The sequence below is a fragment of the Protopterus annectens genome, chromosome 2.part0, assembly GCF_019279795.1.
Source record: "Protopterus annectens isolate FY-2018-M chromosome 2.part0, PAN1.0, whole genome shotgun sequence".
Classification (NCBI taxonomy): domain Eukaryota; kingdom Metazoa; phylum Chordata; order Ceratodontiformes; family Protopteridae; genus Protopterus; species Protopterus annectens.
The window spans coordinates 1,090,494,867-1,090,517,922 of record NC_056728.1 but is presented as its reverse complement, the minus strand read 5'-3'; the positions used below and the strand labels follow the sequence as shown (position 1 = coordinate 1,090,517,922).

Below are 23,056 nucleotides of genomic sequence, written 5' to 3'. Positions count from 1 at the left end.
GACATCAGAGCGTCTGGGGTATAAAAGCATCAGCCGACGCCATTTTCCTCAGTTTTTCTTGCCCCAGATGCCAGGTGCCATCTAGGAAGGCTAAATTTGGATAAATGCTGAAAAGTTCCAAACATTTGCAAATTATATACATATATAAACAAACAAATACACCATAATAGATTCCCCCAGCTAGCTGAAAGAGGGGTAAGCACCCTAGGAATACCACAAAGGGGAAGGAGGGTGGGTAATCCTGACTGCAGATGCATACCTATCGGACATCTACATTTATGGTAGGTACAAAACTGTACTATGTCCTTCAAGGATGCATCTGCAGTCATAACATATGGGTAGAATACCATAGCCAATCTGGGGGAGGAGGTACTAAGAGAAGGATGGTGTAGTTAAGATCCCCTGCAGTACTGCAGTTGCAAACCCTGCTCGGGATCTGGAGTATAAAGGTAGATTGTAATGCTTGGCAAATGTATGCACAGAGCTCCAAGTAGCAGCTTCTAAAATGTCCTTGGTAGCCACCCCTCGTAGGAAAGCTGTAGTGGTGGCTGTGGCCCTTGTGGAGTGAGGCCTGATATTTTCAGGAACTGTCTTTCCATGAAAGGAGTAGCAAAAGCGAATGCAATTTCCTATCCATTTTGAAATTGTCTGTTTGGAAATTGCTCTTCCTTGCACCCCAGTTGCATATGCTACAAAAAGTTGGTCAGTTTTTCTGTTAGTTTTAGTTCTGTCCAAATAGTAGCGTAGTTGTCTGTGTATATCCAAGGTGTGCAAAAGTTTTTCCCCTTTGTTCTGTGGGTTAGGGAAGAATGTAGGCAAGTGAATAGCTTGGTTCAAGGATACCCTGGATACCACCTTTGGCATGAAAGTAGGATTGGTTCTCAGTGACACTCTATCCTGGTGAAAAATAAGAAAAGGCTGCACTGCCATTAATGCCTGTAACTCAGATACTCTTCTTGCTGAAGTGATTGCCAGAAGGAATGCAGTTTTCCAAGATAAGAACTGTAGGTCTGCTGATGCTGCTGGTTCAAAAGGAGGTAGTGTCAATTTTTCCAGCACAAAATTGAGATCCCATGCAGGTAGGGGGGGGGGGTCTTCTTGGAGGTTTAACATTTTTGATCCCTCTCAAAAATTGTCTGAGAAGAGGGTGTGAGAAGATAGGTGGATCCATATTGTATTCTGCTGAAATTGCTGAAGCATGAATCTTAATGGAAGAATAAGACAGGCCATTGTGGAACAATTCTGCTAAGTATTCTAGGATGTGTGCTAGGTTTGCCACTGTGACATCTGTGCCCTTTGATGTGCTCCAAATGAGAAATCTCTTCCATTTAGCTGAGTATGTCTTTCTTGTGGAAGGTCTGTGAGCCTCCAGGATAATGTCCTTCACCCTCTGAGATAAAACAGTTTGGTTGGGTTTTAAGGAATTTTCCAGGCAGCTAGCTGCAATGTTTTCAAGTTGGGATGCAGGGTCTTGAAATTGTTCTGCGTTAGAAGAAGAGGCCATAGGGGAAGAGGGCATGAATTTGCCTGAGACATGCTTCTCAAAAGCGGGTACCAGTGTTGTCTTGGCCAGTCCGGAGCTATTAGTATCACTTTTGGCTGTTTCTCCCTGATCTTCAGTAGAACCTTGTACATCAATGGGAGAGGTGGAAAGGCATATACTGTTAGGGCATTCCAGCTGAAAGAGAGTCAGTCCACCCTCCAGGCTTGTGGGTGGTATGCCCTTGAGCAGAATTTCTTCAGTTGGTGGTTGAGTGGGGAGGCGAACAGATCCATCTCTGGCATTCCCCATTTCTTTGTTATGAGTTTGAAGATGTCTGGATGCAGCATCCATTCATGTGCATCCATGGTAGTTCTGCTTAAGCTGTCTGCTAGTGAATTCTCTTTTCCTGGTACGAATTTGGCCTGCAGCTGGATATTGAGATTCAGGCATAGGTTCCACAGATTCATAGCCATCCGGCATAGAGGGTAGGAATGTGTGCCTCCCTGTTTGTTTATGTACCACATGACCGTGGTATTGTCTGTCCTTATTAACAGATGTCCTGGCTGGAGGGAGGGTCTGAATGCCTCGATTGCATGCCTCACTGCCAGCATTTCCTTTTGGTTTATGTGCATGCTTAGCTGCCCTTGAGGCCATAGGCCTTGGATACGTTTGTCCTCCATGTGTGCTCCCCATCCTCGGTCTGAGGCGTCCGTGGTGATGGTCTGCCTTGTTTTTGGTTTGTTGAAAGGCAACCCTCTGTTGGACTGGCAGGCCTGAGCCCACCAAAGGAATTCCTTTTGGAGGCATGGAATGATTGGTATCATGGTTTCTAGACTGTGATTGTGTTGAGACCATACATTCCTTAGGTACCATTGTAATTTCCTCATATGCAACCTGGCATGTGGAATTAAAATTATGCAGGATGCCATGTAACCCAGGGCCTGCAGGACTTTCCTTGCAGTAAGCTGAGTTTGTCTTGTCAGAATCATGAAGTAATCTGGAAGTTGTTTTTGTTTTTCTTCTGTGAGAAAAGCCATCTGAGTGATTGTGTCCAGATCCGCACCCAAAAAGGTTATCCTTTGGGATGGTACTAGTCTTGACTTTTGAATGTTGACTGTGTATCCCAAGGTCTGTAGCAGGTGTATGGCATAGGCCAAGTCCTTTAACAATTTGTTCTTGTTGTCCGCTTGTATTAGGCAGTCGTCCAGGTATGGATAAATTTGAATTCCCTGAAGTCTGCAATGTGCAATTACTGATGCCAGGCATTTCGTGAATACTCTGGGCGCAGTAGATAAGCCAAAGGGCAATGCTGAGAATTGATAATGCTCTGATCCTGCAAGATATCTGAGGTGTCTTCTGCAATCTGGTCGGATAGGGACGTGCTGGTATGCCTCCTTGAGATCTAGAGTCACCAGCCAAGACTCCTTGCCCAACATGGGAAGAAGTTGCTGTAGGGTCAGCATTTTGAATTTTGGCACAATGAGATAAGTGTTCAGTGCGGACAGGTCGAGAATAGGCCTCCATTGGTTTTCTTTTCTTGGTACAAGGAATAGTCTGGAGTAAAATCCTTGGCCTTGTTCTGTAGATGGTACCCTTTCTATAGCTTGCATCTGAAGTAAATTGCTGATTTGTCTTAAAGCCTCTGCCTTCTGGTTTGGTGGAAGGTTTGGCATTCCGCCTCTTTTTGGCAAAGTGTGGAAGTGAAACCTGTATCCTTTGTCTATTATTTGCAATGTCCATGTATCCTTTGTAATGCAATGCCAGTTTTTCGTGAATAAAGCCAGCTTTCCGCCCAAGGGTGCTTCCAGTTGATCCCTGGTAGGCGGAGTCAAGTCATTGGGTCTGTCCTGTGGTAGTGGTTGTAGTTGTAGCTGTTGCACTACTCCTCTGGTTGGCAGGCTGCCAGTGACGGCCTCTGTAGGGGCCCATGGATTGACCTCTGCCTCTAGGGCGCCTGTTCCTGCCTCTCTGTGCTCTGGAGGAGTCTGGAAAGGATCAATTCTTTGTAGGCCAGTTTCTGCTGAACCTCAGAGGTTGAACTTGCAGGAAATCTAACTGTTTGCACAGATTTTGCTTTTTCTTCAACCTTCTTTAGAATCTCCTGTGCAGGGAAGCCAAATAAATTTTGTTTCTCCATGGGAGCATCGAGGAGTTTAGCCTTGACATGGTCTGGCAAAGATTGCTCCTTCAGCCAGGCAAGCCTGCGAATTACTGCCCCAGTCATAGCTGATCTAAATGAAGCCTCCAGTGCATCATAGCCACATTTTAAGAAATGATTACTGACCTGTTGTGAGTTGTGTACCAAATCCTGAAGGGATTTACGGTCTAAGGGTTCAGGAGAAGAAAGTTTCTTATTCAGCTGATCCAACAAAAATTCTTGGTACTGTATCATATGGAATTGACAGTTTAATGCCCTGGCAGAAAGAGTAGCAGATGTATAAACCTTTTTTCCCCATCTCTCTAATGCTCTAGACTCTCTTTCAGAGGGTAGGGGATTTTTGGCAGTAGCGGCTGCAACCCCTTTAGGGCCCTGATAAATAGTTTCTGGGTCTGCAGCATGGGCTTTATACAGGTGGAAGTGAGAATCCGGGACCCTGTAATATCTGTCAGGTTTGGCGGGGGCCGGAGGAAGAGAATCAGGTGCAGTACTGACATCATTGTACACATCATCAATTACAGTTAGAACAGGAGGTATAGCTAAGGGCCTATGCTGGGGCAAATGCAAAAAGGTCCTTAATCTTTTTCTAGAATCAGAGAAATCCTGACCCTGCCATTGAAAGTGCTCTCTCATGGAGTGTAAAGTCTCCCCAAAGGAAAATTCTTAAGGGGGGAGGCCGAAGGGATAGATTCTTCTGCATCTGAATCCTCATAAGGTGAGTAGGCCCCTTCCTGGTGGTCTGACAAATCAGATCCATCTGTGGAGTAATCTGAGGAGTGAGGTTCAGAGGGGTCAGTCCTGGGCCTTTTGTCTGGAGGAGGTTGGGAGGCCCTGTCTGGGTGAGGTTGGGAACCCCTAATTAAGGAGATAAGGTCCTCAGCAAAACTGAGAATCTGTGAACTAGAGGAAGGCCTCTGGGATGTAGATTTGGCAGGCAAAGCTTTTGAAAGTTTGGCAGCTTTAGCCCTGGAGAAGGCCTTAATTGACATAGAAGCTGGGGACCTAGCTGCCTCACTTCCAAAGGTATGGTGTCAGACAATTCCTGAACACTAGCTTCGGTAGGGAGTTCTGAAGCCGACTCAGCCAGGGCCTCTCTGGCCTCGGTGGTCGGAGATATGGTTTCGGTAGTAGGAATAGCCGTGGACTCGGTTTCAGCCGAAACCGAGACACTTGCGGTAGGCCTAGCCGTGGTTTCAGCCGAAACCGCAGGCCGCGAGTGTCGGTCCTTTTCCTTGCGTTTTTTGACCATATGCGAAGTCGGAGTCTCCGACGGCATTTTATAAGCAAAAGCGGTTCCAAAAATTCCTCTGCAAACTCCGACCAACGTCTAAGAGTCCGTCGGTTGAAGGAGGCACATGCTAAACAAGCTGATACGTCGTGGTCTGGGCCTAAGCAAGGAAGGCAGTAAGAATGGAAATCCTTATGAGGTATTTGTTTCCCACAAGTTAAACAATTATTTACTTTGTCTGACATCGGCTGAGGCAAGAAAGAGTTCCCAACGGGGTACTTAGCTTTTTTCGAAGTCTTCGGTAGCTGAAATCTCTGGATCTGACCGACCGGCACTTGCGAACAGCTTCTGCTTCGGGCACCGCGCGGCAAGAAAGACTGAGGAAAATGGCGTCGGCTGATGCTTTTATACCCCAGACGCTCTGACGTCGGGGAAAGTGCGACATCAGCCGAGGCCAGACCCAGACTTTGGAATCCGGCCGACCGAAGGGCTGCCTGAGGCAGGACAACCCCATATGTTATGACTGCAGATGCATCCTTGAAGGACATCTGAAACAGAGTATAATGCAGAACTACAGACTATGTTTAAAACAGTCAATGTTTTAATCCTTCTTTGCCAGTTCTTAGAAAAAACCTTTAAGTAGTTACACTTGGAAACTCAGGTGCAACATACACCAAAGACTGGTGACCTAGAACTCTGTGGTTTCAATCTAATGGGGATCTCCTCCAGTTGCTATCTTATGGGAAGTGTTGAAAAGACATCTACAAAGTTTGAAGGAGCTTATGGCCAAGGAGATCAAGAAATGGGAAGCAGTGGGACTTTTCAGATGGCTGCCAATTGATTAACAGGTTGATTAAAGCTCTGCCACAGTTAAAACTAAAAAACTGAAAAAAGTCAGTAAAAGCTATCAATTTGGGAAAAAATTCAGTTACTGGCTAACAATTATTCCAGAAAAGGAGAAATCTGGATAAATTAAAAGAAACCCAACCAGAAAAGAAGGGAAAATGCTGGATGAGAAGAATCGTGCAACTGTTCAGGGAAAAAAAAGCAGTTTAAATTTCATGTTTGGCACAGGAGATGGCACCCACTAATTTAGATGACAAATAACTCAAATGCATTCAGAGATGTTCAAATAAGTGAAAGAGTGAAGACCAGCAACAATGTTAATTTTAAATAAATGGGAGGCTGTAAAGCATCAGTCCCATTTGATACAGGACTAGGCATGTGAAATGTGAAGAAAGAATGGAATTTTGTTGACTGTTAAACTGGTGGCTGAACTGTAAAACAAATTCCACTTTATGTCATTAATGTTTAGAATGTCACAAAACAGACTGAAATGTAAGTAAAACAGTTATTAATTTGCACAAAAATTTCAGATATAAATTGCATGTTATATTGTAAATCAGTTTTGTACAGTGTGCAGTCAGAGATATGTGGGGTGGGAGGAGTCTTATCAGTTGCTGCTGTGTATGTTAAAGATATTAGAGTAAGAAAGCACTTTCTTTGTTCTAAAGAATGCAAGGTTTACACTGTAACAAGATATGACAGGCTGGAAAGAAGCAAGTTAAAAGTTAAAACATGATCTTGGAGTGCTAGGATGTAGGAATGTAATAAAGGACTATGGATCATATTATATACATAAATAATAGATACTAATGTCATCTATTACACAGTGGTGGATGTCTGGACCAATGTCCTTAAGTTAAGTTCTAGATATGTTTTTTAAACAAACCGACTTTGGCTACAAACAAGTTTTACTTAAGCAAATAGGCCTGGAAATAAGGCAACACGATGAAAGACATGAAAAACATTAGCTCTTCCTTGCATTTGCAAAGTTATTAACCATTTTTCTTCCATTATCAAATGCTTTCAACAGGAGACAGGTGCAAACAATCATGAGAGGTCTGCATTCTGAGAGAAATCTATAAAGATGATTTCAGTTATTTGCAAAGTTACTACATGATTTTTTTTCATTACCAGATGCTTTTACTGAGGAGATAAGTGGTCTACATGTGCAAGTAATTAGTAATGAGTGGTCTAGTGAAATGTACAACATAAATATTTTAATATAAAGTGTACTTAATATGTGAAGGTACACTGGCAAGTAGTACAGTGAAAAGTAATTGAATTTTGAAGCCTTAAGCCTTAGTACTTTAATGGATTTATTGTAACACTGTACAATTTAGTTTACTTAAAGGTAGCCAATGCTCTTTTTCTTAGGGCAAAAGTTTGTTTACTGAAAGCAAGCAAGCTTATTTTCACATCTGGAATGGAAAATAAAAATAGGTGATGCCTGTGGGTGCAGGTATCAATTTGGGGCAACCTGGAGGGGTAAACTTCCTTCTGGAAAATGTACAGAGTTTTGTGTGTTTTCTGCAAATTAAAATGGGATTAGAGGTCTGAAAATCTATTTTTCATTTTGTTTGAGTGTTTTTATTTAAGTAAAACATCTTGAAAAATATGACATGGGTGCATGTATGCTAAAAGTGGGAAATATACATTCAAAAGAACTGTTATGCATAATAGGTGGGAATAATAGCTTTTTTATCATAACAACTACTCTTTCAATATTAACATGGAATACAAATGGCCTTACAGATACTGAGAGCATGCAAATAGTATTGAATTATTTAAAGTGTAGGCTGCAACAGTAATGTTACAGGAAGCACAATTACATAGAAATGAGCATGTGAATTTAACACAGAATGGATTTTAGTATGGACATTCATATGAATATCAGGGACAAAGAAAAACAAGCAGAGCAATAAAACTAACTGGTAGAAGGGCTACATCAGTGATACAAGAAAAAAGACAATAATGGTAGATTTATGGTAGTAATAGTTTACTAACGGGAGAAGGGTTATTCTGGTATGTGCTTATAGTCTACCACTACCATGAAGTGGAAGAGAATTTTTGGAGAAATAAGTTATCAGCAGGGAATATTTATGAGTGGGCACTAGAATCTGATTTGCATAGTGAGGATGTAACAGGGAGCACAGAGGAAGAAACTACAACAAAAGAGGCCAAAATTCTGAAGAAGGGCATGAAAATATTTGGTATGAAATATCTGAATTCAGTAGTAGTAACTTTGACAGAATTATTATTCCCAGTCGTACAATAACTGAGGTAGATTGGATACAAATTATATTTCTTAAGAGTATACATATTTAACTAAAAGCAATGAGAGACATCTAAACTATTTCAAATCATGCATCAATAAACAACAAGATAAAGATGCAAATGCAGGATAATGAAGTAAAATTGTAACACTGGTGCTTTTCCACATATCTTTTAAGCAGCAGAAATGATTTAAGAATTAAGGAAGCTAGAAATTTCTTCAGAAGGGATAGTGAGAGGTATAAAATAAAATGGAGTTTAAAAACATAAGGTATATCTGTATAACAAATTCTAAAGGCTTGATAACAGTGTCACATATTTTACACTGATTACACATTTTCTTAGTCTTATTCAAAAGTCTTACCAATAATTCCTTCCACAATAGTAAAACAATTTACCTTTTTTTCTCTCCTCTTTGCAGGCCATCATTTGTAAAATGCTATTCAAACTTGTCTTCTGTAAACCAGGCAACTTCATGGAACCATTCATCTCTATGCTAACTACATCTGTTGCAGACTCCATTTTGGGATTTATTTCTCCTGATTCAGATCTCTCTCTGTTCCTGACACTCAAAAGACAGTCTGGGAAGATGACAAAACACTTTTTTCATGGGAAATCTGAAGTTTCCAAATAATCAACAGTCTCCACCAGCTGATTCCAGTTTTATGCTTCAAAGTCATCCTTAGCAGATCCAGTCATTGTCTTCAACAATGTCTCATCTAACAAATAATCACTCTAACATATAATTTAGCCTCCATCAAACTCAGTTGATTCACACTGCTGCCAACCATATGAATGCCTCTCTTCCTCCACCTCCATGACAGGACATCCCCCTACCAATAATGCACAGGAAAAATCTCCATAAGTATTCTTGGACAAATTTGTCCCTAATTAGTATGAAAACCAACTGGGTTTATCACCAGAAGATAAGCTATATGGTTGGTGGGACTAACCCAGTCAGGAAAAAGAGAAAACAAATCAAAGAAAGAAAGAAAGGAAGAAATTAGTTCGATATTAGAAAGGCCACAAACAACTGTGCTGCAATTGTCATTTGCTCTGTGATAATGACCACTGATGGCCAGAGTCTGCTTTATAAGTACAGCTAACAATTTTTATCTTTTACCATTGTGTTTAGGGTTCATCCCTATTACGTTTTTCCTCCATTTGTGTATTAACGCTTCAAAAACATTTTAACTGATGATATCACTCATAGCTTAGTTTGCTGGTACTGGGATTAAAGCTATGAGCTGTTACTGTGCAGTTTCTTGCAGTCCAGGATTTAACTCCATCAGCCTCCATTGTAAGTCACTTAACCAGTGTACTGAAACAATTAGGAAGCTGGGCCAGGGTCCTCAACGGTCTAGTGGATCATATGCTTAGTAACTACCCATGAACCTATAAGTAAAGTGATAAGCTAAGAAGCATATACCAAATATAAGAGGAGGCCATAATGGTGTTTCCCTTTTGAAGAAGTAGGAGAGATTAATTTCAAGGAGTGTCTAGTATCCAGTATGACTGCAGATCCTTAAGCCCACAGATAAGTCTTCTTATTGAAACTAAGAGTCTCATTTTTAACTATGACCTTCCCTTATACAAAAGGAACTCCCGATACAGAATTTAAGGGAATCTGCCTACCATATACATATTTGCAAGTCCACATGGCAATGACAAAACCCAGCAATACAAACAGATCCCAAAACAGAATATGTACTTACTTCCCTTAAATATTACACAACATCTACTCTAGTAAATGTCCAGGCAGACAGACACAAAACTTTAACAGATGAAATAACTAGCTAGCGGATAACTGATAGGTTGAGTTTAAGACTAACTGACAAGGTAGGGGGAACCAGCCTAACATGCCAGCTGTGGCTATAGAGGGGTACAGGGTCCTTCCTGCACTACAGGATACTTGGGTGCTAAGGAAAAATCTCTGGCTGAGGACTTATGTTTTACAATGCCAGACTACCCAAATCTCATAATTATAACTGCAGTAAGAACCATATTTGAAAAAAATATAACGGGCACAAAGACAAATTCACTTTTGACTGATTTAGTGGTAAGATTTTTTTATCAGACTTAGTTTATGACAACATGCTGACACGTTCCACTTACCTGCATTCATTTGTTTGAATTTCTGTTTTAATTCAGCAGGTGTGAGACGATACTGATCAAGACCATCATGCCAATAAATACGATCCAACACCTGAAGGTCACCACCAACCAACCAGTCACCACTCTCCATAACCATCTACAAAGGGAGAAATGATAAAAAATAAACTATGTTCACACATAATTTAAATGCCAATTTGGTTTGGTTTGGTATAATGTTAGAAGCACTATTGTAGACTGTGATGCAACAAGCTAGTCTGTTGTACAAGTCAACTTAATTCCAAAGTATTAACTTTGTAGATGATCTCAGTTATGATCTTACAACAGCAACATCAACAAAATTACACTCAGCAACTAATTCATTTTAATAGTCAGTTTCTCCTTCTCAAGAATACAGTGAAAAAAAGTTGTACTTGTGTTTTCTTAGGAGTACTATTGTGCTGCAGTACAGCAATGAACCTGTTTAGAAACAAATCATGACATAGCAAGTAGACTTTCACTTCTGCTGTTGCTCTCCTAAGTCTGATGACTGGCTGAAGTTGTAGAAGGACATTGTATCATGGCTACTTTCCTTCCTTTGTGTCATGAAGTGCCCACTGCAGTGGTGGCATATTAAAGAGTGGAGGAAGATCATCATATTCAGACTGGTGTAGAGAGAAACTGGACAATTCTCCCACAAACTTAGTCATGTTTCACCACAGTGAAGGTAATGGAATCAAAAGAAAATTTTCAGAGCCACACGAAAGGCCATGGAGCCATAAGATTCTCAGTTATATGAAATTAATCCAAACCAGCTAAACACAAGCAGACTAAGCTTCTTCACTGATGAGGGCAGGTGAAAGTTTACAGAAAAGGTACATTATAATTCTCTGTGGGAGTCACAGGCAGACATACTACGAGAGTACTGAGGTGATGCTCATCGGTAGCTGAGCTATGGAACTCAGCATAAGCTGCAGACAGTTAAGCTCAGAGTTTGGAAGCCCTTGATACAAGGGAAATGCAGCAGTCCAATCTGGAGGAAACCAAGGCATACACTACCTCCTAAAGATCCACAATGTACTTAGTAAGGGTGATATTCCTTTGGTGGAAACAAGAGGACTTAACAGTGGACATTAGTCCTGAAGGGTGAACCAGTTGTGTAAAAGCAACCTTAGAGTTTGCACCTTTGACACGAATTCCAGATTTGTTACAGGACAAAACTAATGCAGACAAATTAGGGACAGTGAAAGGAATAACCATACCAACCATCTTGGTGGTACTGAACTTAAACTTGTCATCAATCTGTCTTTTGTGACTGCATTCCCATCTGTAGATAGCTTGTTTATATTTAAGGTGTACAAACTGTTGCAAGAAGAAGAGGAGTAGTTATGTGTCATCAGCATGCTAATGTTATCGTAGACCCCTCCTGTGAAAAACACCTCCTAAATGGAAGCATGTACACAGCAAATGAATCTTGTGCCACATCACAATTAAAAGAGTAAGGCGATAAGGAATTAATGCCAAACATTACTCACTGAGAACTTCCAAAACTGTAGTAGGCATACCACTCTATGACACTTACGAAGCTACAACACTGTCTCAAATGATCCAAATGGATCCTATTATCAACTGTCTTAAATGCTGAACAGAGATCTAAAAGGGCTAAATTCATGTAAAACTCTAGCCAGCACCAGAAGATCACAGAATATCCTAGAAAGGACAGTCGCTGTACCATGTCCAGTCTGAATTCAGACTGGAATGGATTACAGATGTTAGTGTCACTCAAATAGTAGTAATGCAGTTGCATATAAACAACATCCTTAAGAACCTGACTCAGACTGTTGTAAGCCACCGGACCCTGGTCAGAGGTGCCTTCAGAGGTACTTCAACATTAAAGTGAATGAGGCTGTGATCAGACCATGTGATCCATCTAATAAGCAATTCAAATTATTTCAATACCCAAAGAAACCCCAATTCCAAAGTATGGCATGAAAGTTGGCAGCAGAAGGAAAAACCTCAACAAACATGAAACTCTAATAAAGCAAAGGCATTTTTTAACAATAATCATAGACTCTTCAACAACCACAGTACACTCAGAATTAATCATCTCGATTATACTAAGATACAGGAGACAATGAAATTGGTGAACTCCCGAAGGAACATCTATGCAATACCAGGTGGACTGTGGGTAAGAGCTGCGTTACAGCACAGCCTTCAGACTTGGGTGGAAAGTGTCATTACTCCACAAGAGCAGAAAACATACAAAAGTAAGCAGTGATTACAAAAAAAAAAGAGCACTTTTTTAGTAAAAGCAGCACTTTTTCTAATAGTATTTTTAATTTGTGCCATTGTCCTAGGATAGAACCCACTAAGTTTTGGTTTAGACTATAAATCAAGTAGTCTTCTACCCACTTCATAAATGTTTAAAAAACTTCTGTGAATGTTTAAGGCCATCTCACACTTCACTTGATAGCAGGCACATACATTTATGAACTCCCTTTATAAATGAATTTTCAAAATGAAATGATCTTCTTCTTCTTTCGGCTTTTCCCTGTTAGGAGTAACCACAGCGGATCACCTGTCCGCTCATGACTGGCAGTGGAGTTTTACAGTGTCGAGTTGCCAGCCCGGCACCCAACCTTCCAGAGAAGGCACACAAACACGCACTCACACCTAGGGCCAATTTAGAATGTCCAATCAACCTACTGCATGTCTTTGGGATGTGGGAGGAAACCGGAGCACCCGGAGGAAACTCACGTGACCACAGGGAGGACATGCAGACTCCGCACAGAAGGCACCCCAGCCAAGGATCGAACCGGAGAACCTCTTGCTGTGAGGCGACAATGCTAACCACTGCATCAAAATTAAATGATAATGGAACATAAAGGATGGCAAAGGCTAACTTTCTGAGTTTTTAATTACAGAATAAGGAATAAGTCCATCCCCATAGTATATTACAGTTATCCATACTCTGCATCCTATCCTCAGTGTCTCTTGATGTAAAGAGTACTGTACCATAAGAAAAAACAATACATTGTAAAATAATCACCAAGATAAGCAGGAATTGGTTACACAAACTAATCTGTATAACATTGGATTGTGGAGTGTTTCCCTTATTTCTGGTAGGGTTTACACCTCTCCAACATTTTTGGGTTTTGCTTTTCTTCAGCTGGTTATTCTGTTTGCACCTTCTCCCCCTCCATTTCACTTGTACAGCATACAAATAGCTTTGGAGACAAGAATGGAAAGGAGTCATAGTCCTGGTTAGCTGTAGCTAGGAGGGCTACCTGCATCATCTGCTAGACCTCTACTATTAGGATCACTATCTTATGTAATAGTTGTATGTTTCTTAAGGATGACTTACAACAGATGTAAGTAAATACAGACCATATTCCAAACAGTAACCGATCTGGAAAAGAAAAATGAAATGGGAAGAAGCCAGATCCTAGTGCCAGCTCAAGTTCAGTCATGTTATAGTTAAAACAAATTTCCTTTGAGGACTTCCCCTGAAATATGTCCTGCCTTTGGATATTATGATAGCATGGAATGCTGGCACTGGAGTTTGAACCTTGACTATAACATGCACGTACATTCAAGTTGAGGCTCCAGTACCTGAGGAGGCTTGGAAAGTTGAAATTGAACAGCTGTTGTTTCCTACGGATATGAATAGAGCACCACCAAGGTGCACTTACACAAATAACTGTCTACAGACAGTTGAAAAGGAAAGTCACAGGCATGAGAACAACAGTAGCAGAATGCCAGTTAACCACATACTGGTCATATCTTTATGGCTAACCTACTAGTTAAGTTCTAAATGGACAAGACTTCAACTTGTTGATTTAAACTTGACTTTTAATTGGGCAGTCAGTGTGCGCTATTGAAAATTACTGCTGGTCTGATTCCTGTTAGCATGCTGGCTGTGATGCAATGTAGGCTTTTTATTCACAGCTTTGTGACTGTGAAGTTAAGTATCCCACAGGAGTGCAGGGGGAGCTTTGTCCCTATTCTTTTTTTCTTTTTCTTCAAACTATTGTGTTGGGCAGAAGTTTCAACCAGATAAGGCCTAAGATATACAACTGAAACTGTATGACTGACTTTCCCTTTCTCTCTCTCGCTCTCTCTCTGCAATTAGCAAAGTAAGCCTAGAGCTTTGAGTCTACTGGTGCTGCCTTAACAGAAACACAGCTGCTCAAGTAAATTTGGAGAGTGCATCAAGTCTCTCTTCTTTGTATGGCGAAAAAAGTGAAATGAAAAGAATGCTACAGATCAAGTCTTGTGGCTACTTAAAGGTACAAAAGCATCCACTTGCAATTTTCCCCTTACATATGCAAAACAGGCTCATACTCTGTCTTTCTTTAAGGCAAACTCTGACGAATGGAATGATGTCAATAAATTTGTCCCAGGCATGAATCATTTTTGCCCTACTGGAGTTGCCCTACTGGAGGCAAGAGGTGTCCTATGGAGTGGATACTGGCAAGATGATTATGGTCCATGGGCTGAGTCTGCCATGTAACCTCTATAAATCTGTAATAACCTTTGCCTGATGAAAACCTTTGCCCTTAACCATCACCGTTTAAGCAATGATTTCTGATAAATCTACATACTCTTCAGAAGTTTAAGGTGATCAGTGATAAGATGGATAAAGTACAGATCCAACTGTCCAGGTATCCACAACTCCAGACAACTTCTCTAATTGGTTTAAGTTTAATAAAGAAGCAAATCAAAGAATACCTTCACACCAAGTAAACAATGTTATATATCCCTGTACTGCCTACAGAAACTCTCCACATCTTCTAGAGGACAAAAATGTTATCCAACACTTATGGACACTCAAGTTTATATCCAAACAGGCTAAATAGAAAGTGCTAGTACTGCATGCCCAGGAACAGAGAAAGAGTACAGTGAAACAGGTCAAGAATAAGGACAATGAAGAAATGACTGACATTAACCTTAAAGAAGGAAGTGAAAGTTACTTTGTCTGGAACCAGACATTACAAACACCACAAGATGTGGCTAAAACTAACAAACAAACTTCATCTTGTAGTCATGGGTTGGATCCCCTCGGTCTCCATCTGCCTACTGTGCAACACTAAGCAAATCACTTAACCCAACAGTCCTCCTGGGTCACCACAGTAAAAGAGATATTCATGTTTTGTGGGTTTACCCAATTAGGAAGCAAAACAAAAAAAATGAATAAATGAAAAAAATAACTGATAACATGCTGAAAAACAGAAAGTACAGTTTTGTACCTACCATAAATGTAGATGTTCGAGTGTTCATACAGCTGCAGTCATTACAGATGGGTTATCCTGCCGTCAGGCGGGTCCTCGGTCAGACGAATTCCAAAGTCTAGGTCTGGCGTCGGTTGTCGTCGCTTCTTCCCTGACGTCAGTGCGGCAGGGGTATAAAAGAGGCAGCCGACGCCATTTTCTTCAGTTTTTCTTGCCCCAGATGTCAGGTGCCCCCAGAAGGAAGGCAAAACATAAAATTATGCAAACATGCAATATAGATAAATCAAAAACAGTAGTTGCAAGCAAATACACCATAAAAGAATACCCCAAATAGGTTGTATGAAAAAGGTGTTTGTCCTAAGGCCTGTCCTAAGAGGGGATGGAGGGAGGGTAACCTGGACTGCAGCTGTATGAGCACTCGAACATCTACATTTATGGTAGGTACAAAACTGTACTATGTTCGTGCATACAGCTGCAGTCATTACAGATGGGTAGAATCCCAAAGCTAAGTAAGGGTGGTAGGCACTAAGTGGAACTAGGAGGGGCGAGGATGCCCTGCAGGACTGCTGTGGCAAAGCCCGCTCTAGATTTTGAGTATAGTGGAAGGTGGTAGTGCTTGGAGAAAGTGTGCACTGAACTCCAAGTAGCTGCTTCCAAAATATCTTGGTAGGGACCCCCTGAGGAAAGCTGCAGAGGTAGCTGTAGCCCTGGTGGAGTGGGATCTGATGTATACAGGCACAGATTTTCCATGAAATGAATAACAAAAGCATATGCAGTGGGCTATCCATTTTGAAATTGTCTGTTTGGAAATAGCCTTTCCTTGAGCACCTGTAGCATAGGACACAAAGAGCTGCTCAGATTTCCTGAATGACTTTGTTCTGTCCAAGTAATAGTGAAGTTGTCTGTGAATGTCCAAGGAATGTAGTAGTCTCTCCCCTTTGCTCTGTGGATTTGGATAAAAGGTAGGTAAATGAATAGTCTGATTCAAAGCTACACTGGATACTACCTTTGGCATGAAGGTAGGGTTGGTTTGTAAGGAAACTCTGTCCTGATGGAAAATGATGAATGGTTGCACAGCCATGAGGGCCTGTAGTTCCGAAACCCTGCGTGCTGAGGTAATAGCCGGAAGGAAGGCTGTTTTCCACGAGAAGTATTGTAGCTCTGTTGAAGAAGCCAGCTCAAAGGGAGGCAGGGTTAGCTTTTCCAATATGAAGTTGAGGTCCCAAGCTGGGACTGGTGGTTTCCGTGGGGGTTTTATATTTTTTGACCCTCTGAGGAACTGCCTTAATAGGGGATGTGAGAATAAAGGAGGATCTGTATTGTATTGTGCAGAAATGGCTGAAGCATGGATCTTGATGGAGGAGAAGGAAAGGCCACTGTTTAACATCTCATCTAGGTACTGTAAAATTTGAGGTATATTTATTACCCAAGGATTCTGGCCCTTTTCTTGATTCCAGGAACAAAATCGTTTCCATTTGGCGGAGTAAACTTTTCTAGTAGAGGGTCTTCTGGCCTCCAAGATGACTTCCTGCACCTCCTTGGAGAGGAGAGTCCATTGGGAAATTAAGGTATTCTCCATTCAGCTAGATTTAGGGTTTTGAGCTGGCTGTGAAGGGTTCTGTAATTGTGCTGGGACAACAGAAGAGGAACTAGAGGTAGGATCCATGGTGGTGAGTGTGTCAGGCTCTTTAGGAGAGGATACCAGTGCTGTCGTGGCCAGTCTGGAGCAATGAGAATCATTTGTGGTCTCTCTGTTCTGGCTTTTAATAGAACTTTGGTCAGCAGAGGAAGAGGCGGGAAGGCATAGACTGTCAATGTTGTCCAATTGAAAGAGAGTGCGTCCACTTTCCAGGCCTGTGGATGATAGGTCCTTGAACAAAATTTTTCCAACTGGTGATTTCTGTGGGTAGCAAATAGATCTACGTCTGGCTGTCCCCATGCCTGAGTTATCTTTGAGAAGACTTGAGGATGCAACTTCCATTCGTGTGGGTCTGTCATATTTCTGCTTAAGTTGTCTGCCAGTGTGTTTTCCTTCCCTGGCAGGAATTGTGCCTGTAGTTGAATTTGTAACTCCAGTGCTGTGTTCCACAGGGTCATGGCTTGCCTGCACAGGGGGTATGAATGAGTTCCCCCCTGTTTGTTTATGTACCACATGACTGTGGTGTTGTCTGTCCTTATCAATAGCTGGCCTGGATGCAGTAGGTCTTTGAAGGTCATAAGAGCATTTTGCACGGCTAGCATCTCCTTTTGGTTGATGTGTAGGTGCTTCTCTTTTTGGGACCATTTTCCCTGAATGCACTGATCTTCCATGTGTGCTCCCCAGGCGTAGTCTGAGGCGTCCGTTGTGATGATTTGAGTTGCTTGAGGTAAACAGAAAGGGAGACCTGTGTTTCTTTGGCATGCTTGAGCCCACCACAAAAATTCCTTTTGAAGGCATGGAATGAGTGGTATAATTGTTTCCAAGCTGTGGCTGTGTTGAGACCATAAGTTTTTTAGGTACCATTGTAGTTTCCTCATATGCAGCTTTGCACATGGTATTAGTAGGATGCAAGATGCCATGAATCCCAGAGCCTGCAGGACTTTCCTTGCAGTTAGTCTGGTGAAAGTTGCCATTTTGTTGAAGTATTGAGACAGTTGCCCTTGTTTGTCTGGCGTGAGGTAGGCCATCTGGGTGGTTGTATTTAAGCTGGCACCCAGGAAAATTATCTGTTGAGAAGGTATTAGTTTTGATTTCTTTTTGTTCACTGTGTATCCCAGGTAGTTTAACAGTTTTATTACAAACGCCAGATGCTGCAATAGAATGTCCTTGCTGTCCGCTTGGATCAGGCAGTCGTCCAGATATGGGTAGATTTGTATTCCTTGTTGTCTGCAGAAGGCAATTACTGATGCCAGGCATTTTGTAAACACTCTGGGCGCAGTAGATAAAGGGCAATGCAGAGAATTGGTAATGGGTTGAACCTGCAAGAAATCTCAGGTATCTTCTGCAATCTTGTCTGATAGGAACATGCAGGTATGCCTCCTTGAGGTCCAATGTTACTAGCCAATACTCCTTGCTCAGCATCGGAAGAAGCTGCTGTAATGTGAGCATCTTGAATTCTGGCACCTGTAGATATGCGTTTAGGATGGATAGGTCTAAGATGGGTCTCCAAACTTTGTCCTTCCTTGGTACCAGGAATAGTCTGGAATAAAAACCTTGACCTTGTTCTTTTGCAGGTACCTCTTGAATCGCTTTCATATCCATGAGAGCGGAAATTTGTCTTTGTGCCTCTGTCCTTTGATTTTGTGGCAGGTTTGGCAAGCCTCTCATTTTTGGAAGGGTGTGAAAGTGGAACCTGTAGCCTCTGTCTATAATGTCCAGAATCCATTTGTCTGTTGTAACAATGTGCCAGTTTTTTGAAAATAATGCCAGTTTTCCACCCAAAGGTGCTGCCATTATAGCTTTGCTTGGCAGGCATAGGGGGAAGTCATTGTGTCTGTTTTCTAAATGACTGTGATCTATCTTCTCCACCTCTTGGGGTTGGTGCTTGCCACTGTCTACCTCTGTAAGATCCTTGAGATTGTCTGTATCTGCCCCTTTGAGGTCTGTCTGTGGCTGGAAAGGACCAATTTTTTGAAGGCCAGTTTCTACTGAAGCGTGGAGGTTGCACCTGCAAGAAATCTTTCACTGTTTGCATAGATTTCGCTTTTTCCTACATTTTCTTTAGTACCTCCTCAGCTTTAACACCAAACAATAGATCTTTCTGAAGTGGTGCATCTAATAACTTTGCTTTGACATGATCTGGTAAGGTTTGCTCTTTCAGCCAAGAATGTCTACGTATGACAGACCCCGTGACAGCAGCTCTGCATGAGGCCTCTAAAGCATCAAAACCACACTGCAAGGTATGTTTACCCACTTGCTCTGCTCCATGCAACAAATCCTGCAACTCTTTCAAATCTGGTCGTTCTGTTTGTGTCATTTTTCTTTTCAGGTGAGATAACAAAACCTGTTGGTACTTTAACATATGAAATTGACAGTTTAATGCCCTCATGGTTAAAGTGGCAGATGTATACACCTTTTTCCCCCACCTTTCTAATGCTCTGGAATCTCTCTCTGAAGGTAGATGGTTTTTAGCAGTAGAGGCCTTTATTCCCTTGGGGCCCTGTGAAATTGTTTCTGGGTCAGCAGTATGGCTTTTATAAAGGAACTGGTGAGAATCAGGGACCCGGTAAAACCTGCCTGGTTTAACAGGGGCTGGGGGTAAAGAATCTGGATTAAGACTGGCTTCTGCGTACACACCATCCAAAATATCTAAAACAGGAGGGATAGCCAGGGGCCTATGCTGGGGGAGCAGTAGAAATTCCCTGAGCCTTTTCTTGGAATCTGAGTAATCTTGGCCTTCCCAGTGAAAGTGCTCCCTCAATGTATGCAGGGTTTCCCCAAAAGAGTAGTCCTCAGGGGGGAGACCGAGGGAATAGACTCCTCAGCATCAGAGTCTTCAAAAGGGGAATAGGCATAATCCTGGTCCTCATAATGGTCTGAGGTAATAGAAACCTGGTCTGAGGAAGAAAAGCCTTTCTCCAATCTGGGTCTTTTGTCAGAGGGGGGTTGAGAACCCCTGATGAGAGATATCAAATCCTCAGCCATTTAAAGCATCTGTTTTTTAGGCATGGGGCCTTGAGAGGAGGTCTGAGGACCCTGTTTTTTAGTTTTCATGGCAGCTTTAGATTTAGTGAAGGATTTAATAGAAAAGGTGGAAGGCCTGAAGACGCCTTCAGAAATGGCAGGCCTCACTAAATTTTCAGTTTCCCTGCCAAGAGTGGCATCAGTATCTGCAGAGGGAATGGAGACAGAGGAGCCTGCGACCTCGGGTACTGAAGTCACCGGTAAAATAATTTCATCGGTAGTCAGGGGCTGCGTAGGTGCCTTGCTGAGAACCGGAGAACCGGTAGTCAGCCTAAGCGAGGTCTCAGTATTCAGTGCAGACCTAGGATGTCGGTCCTTGTCTTTGCGTCTTTTGCTTAAAACTGGCGTCGGTGTATCCAACGACATGATATAATTAAATTTTTTGGCAAAATAATGAAGGGCGAACTCTGCCCGGCGCTTAATAGTGCGCTTGTTGAACCTAGCACAAAAACGGCAGGCCGAGATGTCGTGGTCTGGCCCTAAGCAAGGTATACAGAAAGAGTGAAAATCCTTATGCAGTATTTGCTTCCCACAAGAAATGCAATTATTAACTTTGTCTGACATCGGTCTGAGGCAAGAAAAGTTTCCCCAACGGGGTACTTAGCTTTAAAGAAGACTTCGGCTGAAATACTTTCGTAAATCTCAGGAGCTGGCCGACCGGCACTTGCAAACTGCTTCTGCTTCGGGCACCGCGCGGCAAGAAAGACTGAAGAAAATGGCATCAGCTGACTCTTTTATATCCCTGCCGCACTGACGTCAGGGAAGAAGCGACGACAACCGACGCCAGACCTAGACTTTGGAATTCGGCCGACCGAGGACCCGCCTGACGGCAGGATAACCCATCTGTAATGACTGCAGCTGTATGCACGATGAACATCAAAATAACCACAATTAGGGATGGACATGATAGTGGCAGAATGAAAATTGGCTTTAGACTAAAGGACAAGACCATAACAAGGAAAGTTAATGTCCTTTACCTGGCCCTCACCAAAGTGAGGAAAAGTTAATGGAGTTGCTAGGTAAATGTGATCATGCCACAGTGTGAATTACACTTCCTGAGATAGAAACAGATAGGGCAACAAGGTTGCAACTGTGGAATTACACAAGGATAAACACAACCTGCTAGGATTTTTTATGCAATGGAATATTGATTTATCTAATCTCCAATCTTTGGGGTATGAGTGTGGTCCCAGTAGTACACAGCCATCATAATGGGATGCACTCAATCCTAAGATACAGCTTTGATGTTACGCACACATGCTTGCACCTAAGAACCAAATAAAAGAGCAAGGGAATAAATATATACATTTGCAGTGCCCACAGATAGAACATTTGTTAAAAGCAGATGAAGAGTTCCACCAATATACAAGAGAAATGGAGGAAAAATAAAAAGTACCCTCCCCAGAGGGATCTATACATGTTTAGTCAATATGTACACCTGCCCATTTGCTGCATCTTATTTTGAACGGCTCACTGAAGTTAGTAAAGACTACAGTAAAATCCCAGGCAGCATCTACCTTTCTACAAAGCTAGGGGAAGGAGGAGGCAGGCAAGCTACCAAAATGTAAGCCTGAAAGCATAATTTTGCAGCAGAGACATGACAAAGGAAGCTCTACTGTTGGAGTGCTGATCCAAATTAAATTGTTTAGCAAAGGAATGTACCAAAGACCAAGAAGCCAGAATGCAGAAGTCCAGCACAGACATGTTCCTAAACCAAGCAGTCTGATATCTGCAGGTCTTGTGGTCAACTAGAAATACTGGACATGCACTGCAAACTCTAAACTGGCTCTAGTTGTATTCAACTTCCAAAATATATACAGCTAAGTGGCAAAACATACACGCATTTGTCATCTACTTGAACCTTTTACCTAATCGATTTGGTGACCTTCTGCTTACCAGTATGTTGATGACACAGCTGTATTTTCTGCAGCTAAATCTGGCTTAATGGCACAAACAGGAAGTTACGTCTTACCATAACTTGGCATTTGTTGTATCCAACTTCATTCCTCCTCATGACTGGGGTCATGGATCTGACCCTCGGATCCAGCTTGGCCACATTTTCCAGAAGTGGATCAGACTCTTGAGTTATCCCTTTACCCACAATGCATTACACTCATCCCAGCACCTCAGAGCAAGTTTGCTGATTCACCATTCATAGACAACAAAGACGGGATAGAGAGAAAAAAAAAACAATTGAGGCTCAAGAGTACTGCAATCTTCCTTAGATCCTCTAGAAGAATAAAGCAGGGGGGTGGTTGGGCGGAAAAGTGAGGAGGATTAACACGAAAGAACAGGCAAAAAAAAGTGAGGAGGAATGAAGATGACAACAAAAAAGCCAAGTTATGGTATGACATAACTTCCTAATCTGATATTGTCCTCTTCATTCCTCCTCACGATTGGGTCAGAGTCCCCAGCTACGTGGTTCCTGGGTGGCCCTCATGGAAGGATGTGCCAGAGTACCCTCAAGCCAAAGGAAGCCCTGCTTCTAGATATAATATCCAACCTGTGCTACACAACAAAGGTGAGAGTGTTTGACCAGGTGAATGCTGCACAAATATCATCAATGGAAATCCTGGATGAAAAGGCAGAAATAGCTATAGATCTAATAGAATGAGCTCTTGGAGGTCGAGGTAATTCTAAGCCTCACCGAGAGTAAATGAAGGTGATCCAGTCAGGGATCCATTTGACCAGTGTGATTTTTGAACACAAAAAAACAAAACGGAGCCAGCAAACTATAAATGAATCCAATAAAGATAAAATCCAGCCTCTTTATTGAAAAGAGATTATAACATCCATCAGACCGGTTTCGGTTGGCAGCAAAGCACAGCCTGCTTCAGTGAAAAAAACACGAATGCAAAATATAACAGCTTAAATACTAAATTAGCTTTCACATCATTGGTCCACTCAAAAATTCTCATTTAATCCAGGTGAAAACAAAGCACCTAAAAGTGTGTTTGTACAAAGCACTGTTAATTTTCATAGTTCTAATATTACTCATGTGTTCTGAAATACGCAATTTCAAGGGCCTCGATGTCTGGCCAACATAAAAAGCCCTACAGCTACATGTGGCCAGATAAATGAGACA

General features: G+C 41.9%; 1 protein-coding gene across 1 annotated transcript in view; it reads right to left on the bottom strand.

Annotated features, from left to right (window-relative positions):
* The window catches only part of PAPSS1 (3'-phosphoadenosine 5'-phosphosulfate synthase 1), a gene marked incomplete in the record, with an annotated part of 841,989 nt that overhangs the window by 211,185 nt on the left and 607,748 nt on the right, over positions 1-23,056 (bottom strand). The window contains 1 exon segment of the mRNA XM_044061294.1: positions 10,102-10,237. Coding sequence (XP_043917229.1) covers positions 10,102-10,237 — 136 coding nt within the window.